At 49.5% G+C, this 11,126-nt stretch overlaps 1 protein-coding gene across 1 annotated transcript; it reads right to left on the bottom strand.

The window, feature by feature from the left end:
* Window positions 1-357: 357 nt before the first annotated feature.
* SAP30L (SAP30 like) lies at window positions 358-9,786 on the bottom strand. Its single transcript, XM_082652604.1, has 4 exons — window positions 8,936-9,786; window positions 4,432-4,554; window positions 2,142-2,240; window positions 358-605 (listed from the first exon to the last, which is right to left on the bottom strand). Exons 1-4 carry the CDS (start codon window positions 9,131-9,133, stop codon window positions 477-479), a joined length of 549 nt encoding a protein of 182 aa, XP_082508730.1. The 5' UTR covers window positions 9,134-9,786; the 3' UTR covers window positions 358-476.
* Between the last annotated feature and the right edge of the window lie 1,340 nt (window positions 9,787-11,126).

Below are 11,126 nucleotides of genomic sequence, written 5' to 3'. Positions count from 1 at the left end.
GTGTCAAATGGATTTGCTGATAAGCGACAAAGCCTGCAACAAAGAGGGGCGCCTATGTCCCCAGCAGACGGGTCTGCTCATGTACCTCCCCGCCAAGCCATACCTCGCTGCTGGTCCAGGGCTACACCTCACATGTGGCAGCATGGAATTACAAGATGACTACCAAAATATCTGTCATCCCACATTTCCAGTAGAACGGACTTAATGCTTTGCTGAATGTGGCAATACATTGTTTTTCTTTCATTCTTTTTCCGATCTTGTTTTTTCTTTTTTTAGTCCAGTAGTTGCCTTAAAGTCTGTGTATAAACATGCTGAATCATGAGAATATAATCCTCCTGACCGAAAAGATTTACAGTATTCATCATTCAAACTTTTTTATTTACAATAAAATTTAACAGTCTTTACGGGCTTAAATGTAGCAGATATCACCTGTGCATTAAGCACTATACTTCATTTCTTGAAGATGTGCTTCATCATCACTCAAGCTGCTTGCCGCCCTCTGATTTCTGGTCCAGTCTACTCTTGTTACTCTTCACCATGTAGATGAAGTAAGCGAGCGTCTCCTTTTCATTCACGGGTATGTTCCTGAAGTGTCGGCTGACAGTCTACATGGGGAGGAAAACCAGAGTCCATTAAACCACGTGAACCACGAGGGCCACAAATTCTAAGCTGTGCGAAAGAGGGAACAGCAAGTTGCTCCCAGAGCTATGGAAGGGGTTATGATTACTGCAGAACTTCCTGCAGCGCTGCAGGATGCAGAATGCCCTTTCTTCCCAGGTTTAGGTGATTTGGTTTCCAGGCTTCCAAAAGCAACACTTTATTCCACAACACTCCTAAGGTGCAGTTCTGTTTCAGTGGCAGCCAACTGTCCATCATGGCGTAGTCTCAAGGTCATCCTCATGGAGCAAGAGACTGGGACTGCAAGGGTTGACCAGCTGCTACCATAAGCTCTCAGGCCCAGGAACTGGGCAGAAAAGTGTCCTTTTAAAATTGTGTCAAATAAATACCCAATTGAACAGATGTAAGTGTCTCACCCAAAAAACCATCTAAATAGTACATAACTGTCTCTTGAAAGACACGAGATTTGAAGAAAAATTCATCATTTACTATGTATTCCTGATACTTTATTTCCAAGCCCTGAGAATGCAGGTCTCCTCTTGCCCCATCTCATCCCACCCCTCCCACCAGGGGTGGACACTGGCTAGGGTAATGTTATCTTGAAGTAGGAAAGGCTTGTGTGCTTCTGTGGTTTATCTGGACGCTGGTGAAGGAGAGGTTTAAGGAAAAATGATGGATCGGCAAGAAAGCTCTAAAGGGAAGACCAAAAACCAACAGGGATGTGACCCCATAAGGAAATCTCTGGATGGACCGAGGGCACTGGTTCAGATAAAAAGGGAGTCAGAGAACGAAAACTACAGGGTGGTTGTCTCTGAATAGTAGGATGGCATTTTTCATCATTTCCCAAGTTTTCTACAATAGACAGAAAAACACATTTAGAAAAGAAGGATGAGAGGGTACCCACACAAATGCCAACAGGACGGAAGTATCAAGGCAGGGCTGTCAGTATATTAAAATAATGGCCAGTGGAGCACCCGCATCCCCATCCCACGCCCGGAACTGTGTTAGGGACTCAGGGCAGGAGAAAACGTTCTTAGGCTCCGTTCATTGTAATAAATACTTCCATTACCAACATCAGAGTAGAAGAATTCAAGGAAAACAACCAAAGAAAGAAAAATAGCTCCTACAGAACATGAGTAAAGGTTTGGGGATGATTAATCAGACACACCTCATGTGCAGAATGGAACATATCTAGAAAGAATCTTGCAAAACAAGATTCAAACAAATGAACAAACAAAAGAACACTCAGAACTTAGAATCAGGACTCTTGAGATTCCAAGCTACCAACTTGCTGTATGGTTTTAAGCAAGTCCTTTCCTTTCTCTGTGCCCTGGTTTCTTTTATGGAAATCAGGCCTTTCTAGGTCTAAAGCTGGGGGATTCTAAATTGTGCAAAAGAGGAAAGAGGAAGTTGCTTCCAGAGGTATGGAAGGGATTACGTATAGACACACATGGAGAATCAAGGTCATCATCAGAAGCACAACGCTGGCTCTCCCTCTTTAGAGCGCAATTTTGTCTACCTACTTCTGCTAACTGGGCCTTATTGAAGCCTGGTCTGGTCTGCAATTTGTAGTGCCGTTTATAACGTCGGAGAGTGTTCACCTGCAGCTGGAACAGATCAACCTAGAGAGAAGAGGAGAAACACATTATCCATCACCTGACCAGCCACGACTCACTGAGAGCCCACTGTGTGCCTAGCACTACGTTAGATAGGGGTGGGGATGGAGAGACTACAAAGAAGTCTTAGAAATGGTCCACCAAGGACTAATAACTGGCTGGAAGGACAGAAACAACAGTGGAAGCAGAGTTCTGGCGGGGGAGGGGTGGTCCCAGAAGGCTGATGGAGGTTGTGAAGCTTCTGCTAAGGAGAGGCAGGGTTTAGAGAGACAGTGAGGAAAAGAACTAGAGTAGGGAATGAGAGAGAAGGCCATGGGCTCGGAAAGCCATGAGAGGACATACGGGCTAGGGGTCAGAGGCTCTCGTGATGGGTTTAAAAGGTGAGACTGGGTGGTAGCGTGTCTTGACAAGCAGAAGGAGAGAACCTAGATGGGAGGGCGCTGTTCTAGGAAGATGGATCCGTGGTGGTTTGTGGGAAGCCTGACTGGGGGTGGAGGGACAGCAGAGGGAGATGCTGCAGCAATGGTCCAGAAATGAGATGGTGAAGTTGAGCTCTGCAGGGGTGCTGATGCTAGAGGGCATAGCAGGCATGGAGAGCAAAGGTAAAAGCAGACAGACATCCTGGAGGAAGACAGGCCAGAGCTCGGCACAGAGTAGATAGAGGGGCATGACGGAGGATAGTGGGAAGTACTGGTATTCTCAAATAGTTCTCCCCTAGGCTCAGCCTTCGGGTATTAGGATCCTTAACAGCCTTCCAGAGAAAGCTCAAAGCTACTGTAGCAAATGTACAAATCAGCAGGTTAGGGTCAGGGTCTCTGCAGATGACTGGGTAACAGAGGGGAAAGGACCCTCCCTTTTTTTTCTAACAAAGGAAGAGAGGAAAGCTGCACAGTCATGAAATATTGAAGGCCCAGAAAGTTGGGCTGCCTTTACCTGCCTCTAAAAGAGATGTTCTTGCTTCAGGCAGGTGGAGAGCACTTAAAAACAAAATGAATGATCAATATGAGGGACCAAAGTCCTTCTTTCTTTTCAAACATTCCTCAAACCTTTTTTTTTTTTTTTGTGAAAAGCATTTAGAAAGTAAATACATCCATATTTTCATAAAATAATAATAAAAATGCTAAAAGCATTAGAAAGATACTGTAAACCAATGCTAGAAAAGGGGACACAGGAAGGGGCAGAGGGAAAGGGCCATATTTTCAAAGGTTTCCTCCACATCTGCAGACAAAGGCCTGCCTACTCTTTCTATTCCTACACAGTCATTTTCACTCTGAGTGCTAACAGGCGGTTGCCTTATGAAATATTCATGCATCAAATATCCAGTGTACATTATAAACGGTTCTTCTTTTGCTGAGTCTTAAGTGAAAACAATTTAGATAGAAAGAAAATTCGATATTCCTCCCTGTAGCCTTGCTTAATAGACACTGGCACCTTGAAGGAAAGGCAGGCTTCTGGTTTGAGAAGCCTAGGGCTCATCATCTAGTGCGACGGTTCTCAGCAGGGGATGATCCTGCCCCCCAGAGGACACCTGCAATGTCTGGAGACACTAGGTGTGCATGGCACCTAGTGGGTAGAAGCCAGGGATGCTGCTGAACATGCTACGACGCACAGGACAGCCCCACCACAAAGAAGTATCTGCCCCAAATGTCAACAGTGCCAGGTTGAGAAACCCTGGGCCAGTGTAACTGACCTTGGAATAGATCTTTGGGAACAAGCCTGGACCAGGAATCAGAGAGTGACAGAAAATCAGAGCTGGCGTGACCTGACAACTTACACCTTCATTTTGTAGACCAGAAAACAGAGGGGAAATGACTTCCCCCAATCCATATACACTCAGTCTCTAACTTTAAGGCCAAAAACAAAGTTTTTAAAAACTTGACATTGTGCTTGTATTTAGGTATTTCGCAGGGTTTTTTTGAAGAAAGTCAGCACAGCCTACTGGAAAGGGCACTGGACTGGGGCTCCCAAACTGTGTGTGTGACTCTGAGTGTCTGTAAAATTGTGGGGCAGTCAGACCAGTTGATTTCTAAGCTTTCAGCTCTCAGATTCCATATTACTATGATTCTATTAGTCACTTTTCAAATACACCACAGCAACAAAGAGGAGACTAAAATTACTTCTTAGGCCAGGCCAGAGGTAAGGATCAGGTTAGAATCCATTCTCCCAGCTTTCTTAAGGTAAAGTTTTGGACCTTTACCTCAGGAATGTCAGTGTCATGCTCAGGAGAATCTCCACCATCGTCACTTGTCTTCCTCTTCCTTTTATTTCGTACACTCTGGATGAAATTTTTGTGGAAATCGCAAATATACAGGTGTCTTACCTGTTGGGAAGCAAATTAAAGTCAGAGTTGCCAATTCCATGGAAACAGCAACAGGTATCTGTCAAATTATGGGGTTTTTCTCCCTTGCGAGGCATTGGAGACACCAAGGAAGAACAAGATGCAAGCCATCATTTCCACCAGTTTCCTACTGAATTGCACAATGAGAACCCCTCAAAGAGAACGCTAATATCGCACCGGGCAGTGCGTTATAAACCAAGTCCCCCCTGAATGATAAATACAACAAATGGTATGGATACAGCAAAGGGCAAGGCCCTGCGGCTGAGCGAGCTAGAGTGGAGGTCCCTGACCAGAAGGGAGGATTTGCAGGTAGTCAGGAAGCATTCCAGATGGGAAAGGCCACGACTTAAGTTTCAAATGAGGCCGATGGAAGGCGTGAGTGAAGAGGCCCTGAGGAGACCATGTCACTTAGATGCAGGCGGCTGCCTGTGCAGGAGCATCAGGAGAAATCTGGGGGTCAGGGGCATGAGAACAGCTTAGACTTTCCTTCAAACAAGACAGGGTCGCCCAAGGTTTTTGAAGCAGGGAGAGACGTGACATTTTCAGACCTGTAGGAGTTAGGAACTTATACCTTGCTGGAATGCACTGCCCCGGGAGCAGGAAAGCAGGAAAGAAGGCACTGTGGTAATGGTAGATGGGACAGCCTATTTTTACATTGACAACAGTTACTATTGTACGATGACAACCCTCTGAAAAACTATTTCTGTGTATCTATTTATAATTCTTGCATCACCACACATCTAATCCACAAAGAGAAGTGGAAAGAGGTGCAGAAATTCTCACAAGGTGGAACCACATAAAAGAAGCTGGGGGACTTCCCTGGTGGCGCAGTGGTTAAGAATCCGCCTGCCAATACAGGAGACACGGGTTTGATCCCTGGTCTGGGAAGATCCCACATGCCACGGAGCAACTAAGCCCGTGTGCCACAACTACTGAGCCTGCGCTCTACAGTCCACGAGCCACAACTACTGAGCCTATGTGCCGCAATTACTGAGCCTATGTGCCGCAACTACTGAGCCCACACGCTCTAGGGCCCCCGTGCCGCAACTACTGAGCCTGCGTGCTGCAACAACTGAAGCCCGTGCACCTAAAGCCTGTGCTCCGCAACAAGAGAAGCCACCATAATGAGAAGTCCATGCACGGCAACAGAGTAGTCCCTGCTCACCGCAACTAGAGAAAGCCCGCGCGCAGCAACGAAGACCCAACGCAGCCCAAAATATATAAATACATAAATAAGAAACTTTAAACAAAAAGAAGCTGGATACAACTGCTGCTTTTCTAATGCAGGCTGGAGGCTTATTATAATAGTAAGTGAAGGCGGCAACAGCAGCTAAGATGTGAAGAATGTGTTCTTATTAAGAATATAACTAGCAGGGTTGAATGGAGGATGACTGTAAATGACTTGGGGTTGGTGACACTGAACCAGATGTTGCGCAAATGTTCTTGAGAGACTTCTGAATGAGTTTATTCCTCAAATGCTTAAAGATAAAAGTAAGCTGATAGGAAACCAGCGTAATTAATTCAGGCCTTTTCACGGAGAAAACAATGAAAACTGTTTTTTATTCAGATGAATTAGCACTTTCATGTGGTTGGATTAGTGAGTCATGAGTAGTTTTAAGTTTACATTGTGAGGGTGTCTTGCAGACAGCAGGTAATCAATAAATGCTGCTGCATCAACACAGCCACCCCCTCGCATCTAAAAGCAGCTTAGGCCAGTAAAAGCCACATTTACATATGGCAACAGATTGGAATAGCTTTGCCAGATTCAACTCTGTCACAGGACCTGCGGACACAGCACGTGTCACTGTCCCAAAGAAGCTCACCTAGCTGATGTATAGACTACCGGATGTGCTTTTATGAGGAAAGCAAGCACACTCACAGCATACCCTACATACCTCACAGGAAGCTGGCCCTCATGTTAGCTAGTCTCACATGTAAGGTCTGAGAGACTAAGCTGTTCCTCAAATTCACAGAGCGACAGACTTGGAAAAAGAACAGGCCCAGACGTGATTCCTAAAGCTGTGGCTGGGAGATTTCAAGTCAGGACACTAGAATAATGGAATCCTAGATGGAAGACAACTCAGCAGTCACCAGTGTAAGCCCCCTGGCTCCCATCTCATTTTCTATTGGGATAACCTGAAGCCACCTAGAGTGGAGAAATGACCCGGCCAAGGTCATCCAGACCTTCTAACCCCTGGCACATGTCCTTTCCTCCTGCAATGTTTTCCTTACTCTATTCTCCACTTCTACTTTTCTCCAGAAAAAAGCAGAGATATGTCAATTGGAGGGATGTTTGAAAGCATGTTATATCTTAATAAATCACAGAACACTGCCAATGTTTACATGAAAGGAGTTAAACTGCATGAGTAGGATTTAAGGTGCTATTATTTAAAAAGGTTCTCTGCTAGACCCCTTTACAAGATAAATAGTCATTATTCCTCCTTAACTGTTTTCAAGTACATATTGGTTTTCAGAAATTTCAGAGCCCAGTGGCCTTTAGGGAACTGGGGGTGGAGAAAGGAGGGTGGTAGAAAAGGCTCTAGTGTTTTTTTTCCTTTTTCACTTTCTGCAACAGCTAAAAATTCTTGTAACACAGCAGTTACTTAAAACTGAATTCCTGCCCAAGCCTGTGAGAATGAAATAGAATCCCTTTCAGAAGAAATGACTCCACAACACCACCTTCAAACAAATTGTGAGTGATTCTGCCTTGAAATCCTACTCCTTCAGAAGCATTACCTTTTGGGAACTCTAGTACCAGGCTCAGGCTGCCTCTCTTCTAGACAGCGTGTGTCAAATGGTCAACATAGCCCAACACAGGTTTTCCAGTGGGGTCACTGGGAAAATGGAGCCTCAGTTGCAGCAGCACAATTGTTCAGATGGTGGGTTTAAAAGAACTGGGAATTTCTTTTTTTTTTAGTACTATAAAATATTATTATAAGCTGCTCAAGTAAAGGCTCCCAACAACCTAAACAGAAGGTGGGCAGTGTTTCCATGAGGATGAATTCATTACTGTCTTAGAATTAAACATTTCATTTCCATACATGTCCTAATCCAGGCCACGACAGTGTCTAGCCAACAGTGTTTGCTTAGATAATTCCTTTTATTCATTTATTCATTCATTGATAGAGATGTGTACTAAGAAAGCCATCAACTCACCCTCAACCACTTCAAAGTAGCATCTTTCCATTCAAGAGTTGCAAATATAATTGTTAACTTAAAAAAAATGGGGGTGAGAGTGAAGAGCGTAGAAGGAAGGGCAGGGAAGAATTTTTTTTACTTATTAAACACTTAATCAAGGCTTATGCATGGGGCTTGGAAGTAAATCAGACAACGGATTCAAGAAATTAACCAGCCTCTTAGGTGCTGTGTGATTTTGGCACTGTCGCTTCCTATCTCTGGGCCTCATTTTCAGTTGTAAAATCAGAAATGGAGAAGTGGGTGCCCTTTCAGTTTAACAAGCAATCTCTGATTTCCCCTCAAAGTGGAGAAATTTTGGTCCTAAAAGAGAATGGATGTTAACCACCTAATCTCCTAGCTGGTCTACCTGAATATTAAATACCCCTCTAACTTCCAATTCCTAATCACCAGGCAGCCACTTAAGGCTTGCAGCAACAGATGTCAAAACAAACAGTTCTTAACTGGTTGACAATACGCCCATCTTTAGAATAGTTAACTAGAAGTGGTGAAATCACACAGGAAAAGTTTTCTATTCAAATTTAAATTACCCACCTCCAACCTCCTGGGTATTTGTAAAGAAATTAACCCTATAAAAATGGATTTTCTTCCTTTCCGTCACTTCGACTGCCAGAGCCACCTCCCGAGACCAGATCTTGGTCTTATTTCTGCCACATCCTTGAAAATCCCAGGTCCCCACAGCTGCCTGCTGAGCAGCGAGCTCGGTGACCCTCTGCAGAAGCTGAGGCCGCCCCAGACAGGGACGTAACTGCCACCTTTCTTTTTCTGAAGGAATAACACGGATCCGAGAAGGAGGGAGAAGTTGGAGAAGAGCTGGGTCCCTTCATCACCTCCTCCCTAATACCTGCTCCTCCGTGGGCGAACCAAATGAACCCACCTCTTCCTGCTCCCATGTCTGCACCAATAAAATGAGCTAAAAACTGGTATCAAATCTTCCCAGGCAGAAAGGGTCCTCGGAGCCCCCGCCGCTAACCTCCCGGATTTGGGCAGAGTCCTAGTTAGAGCCCACCAGCGCCGAGCGGCCTTTGCAAGCCCAACTCCTCAGTTTGCAGATAAAGGGCGGCGAGGCCCAGGGCGGGGAGGGCCCCCGAGTCCCGCCCGCAGCCCGGGGCAGCGGCCCGAGAGCTGCCCGGTGCGGGGGCCCAAACGGGGGCGGGGGCGGACTCACGCTCTTGTCGATGTCCAGCTTGAGTTTCTTCTGCGAGATGCTCTTCTGCACCCTCTTGCTGAAGGAGGCGTTGCCCGCGGGCCGGACGCAGCGCTCGCCGTCCTCGATGAGGCAGCAGCTCTGGCCGTAGCCCGGGGCGGCGGCGGGGGCGGCGGGGGGCCCTTCCCGGCTGTCCTCCTCTGTGCTAAAGCCGTTCATCTCCCCGCCCCGGGCCGGCCCCTCTGGGGGAGGGTCCCCCGTAGGCCACTCCGCGGCCGCGCTCCCCGCGGGGCAGGTTGCCGAGGCCCCCGCACTCGAGGGTCCCAGAGTCCGTCTGCAGCCGAGGCGCTGCCCTGCCCCGCGACCGGGAGGCCCGGCTCCGCTCCGCCGCGCTCCCGCTCCTTCGGTCTCCGGCCCCGCGTCTCCGCCAAGCCCCTTCCTCCCCGCTCGCGGCCCCGGGGTCGGCTCCTGCGGCTCGCAGGGCCCCGCCGGGAGTCACCCGGAGGCGCCTTCTGCCGGGGGCCCTTAACCGTTACCCTTCGGCGGGGACGTCCGAGAGGGCGTCCCAGGAAGCAGCCGCTCCCCGAGGACTCCAGGCCCGGGTTGGCAGGGGGTTCCGAGGGCCCCCGCAGGCTCCCGCCTTATTTCGGCTGCCGGGCAAACTCGCCGCCGGGCAGCTCCCCCGGGGTGGCGCGGCCTCCCCGCGCGGGGCCCGGCCTCGAACCCGTGGCGTCCGGGCCCCGGGGCGCGTCCGGCCCGCCCCACCCCTGCAGCCGCTCGGCTGCGCCCCGAGTCCCGCGGCAGCCCCTGGGCCGCCCGGCCGCCGCCCGCCCAACGCTCCGCACCACAACAGTTCGCTCCCCCGCCCTCCGCGGGACAGCGGAAGTCCCGCCTCCGCACGTCCATTGGCCGCGTTCGCACTCTGGGCGGGGCCGCCGCCGCCGCTGGCGCGTCCCATTGGGCGCCATCGCCGCCAGTCCCCGGCGCCTGGCTACTTCCTGGACTCTGCTGGGATGGGTTCAAAGTAGAGAAAGTGGAAGAGGGAAGAGTTCCCCGGGTGAGGGAGGAGAACCGGGCCGCAGACTCTCCGGGCCCGGGAATGGATGGTTAGCAGGGTCCCGGCTGGACGGAGGGCCCGACTCCGGGTACGGAGGATCACTTTCGGGGGACAGAAGTGCAGACGTGGGCGGGGACGCAGAGGGAGAGATACGCGGAGGGGCATGTGAGGGGGGACCTAAAGGGGATAGAGAAACTGTCATGAGAGGTTCAGACAGGGTGAAACGGAAGGACCACGGCCAGAGGACCCGCAGACCTGCGGGTTAGAAATCGGATAGAAAGACAGTCGTGGCGGGAAAGACAGAGGGACGATCGGGACAGATAACGTGGCAAGACGTGCAGAAGAGGTGATGGGGGTCTGATGGCAGGTCTTGCAAGGTGGTCAGGAGCTTAGGGTGGCGGAGACCCCCCACTGTGGAGACTGGGACTGGCTTGGTCGGCGCGGAAAGAAAAGGAGAGAGGAAAGGGGACCCAAGGGGCTTGGGTGACCCTTCCGCTGGGAAGAATCGGAAGTCGGGATTAGGTCTGGAGGGTGGACTAGGTGAACCGCAGGGAAGAGGAGGCGCTGCGCAGGAGATGTAGAAAAGGCTGGGCCAATCTCGGCGTGGAGAAGGGCTTGTCGTACTTTGGGCCCTCCCTGGAGCTCTGTAAACTGTAGCTTCTAATGATTTAAGCCTCCGGATTTACCCGCGAGGTGACCGCGCCCTGCGGAGGCCCAGAGCTTGGGGTTCGGCGCCCAGGACGTCAAACACACACTCAGTGCTGTAGGGAAATCCTCTAATTCGGCACGCCTAGTCAGGCCACCTCTCCACTGGGTAGCCTGGGGACAAATGAGGGCCAAAGGCCCGAAGGGACTAGCCCAGGGTTATGCAGTCTTTTAGGGCTGGGCAGCATTTTCTCAGGGGGAGGGGCGTGGAGGGGACTGGGAGCGTTAGCTAAGCACGTGTACCTATTTTGGTACTACTAGGTGGCATTGAAGAGGCTTCTGGTTTGTTTCTTGTTGAAAACGGGAAGCTACCAGTGTTCATGTTTAGAAGCAGATGTCCTATGATCTTCAGTTTTCCTCAGTGGCCTTAGACGTATTTGTACCCACTAGCCTAGTAATTTCACATGTGGGGCAGCCATTTCAGGAAATCGGCCTACCAGAGAATATTTT

This window comes from Grampus griseus (genome assembly GCF_964374135.1).
Source record: "Grampus griseus genome assembly, chromosome: 3".
In the NCBI taxonomy this organism is placed as follows: Eukaryota; Metazoa; Chordata; class Mammalia; order Artiodactyla; family Delphinidae; genus Grampus; species Grampus griseus.
The sequence above is the reverse complement of the archived record's forward strand: the minus strand, read 5'-3'. Positions and strand labels throughout refer to the sequence as shown.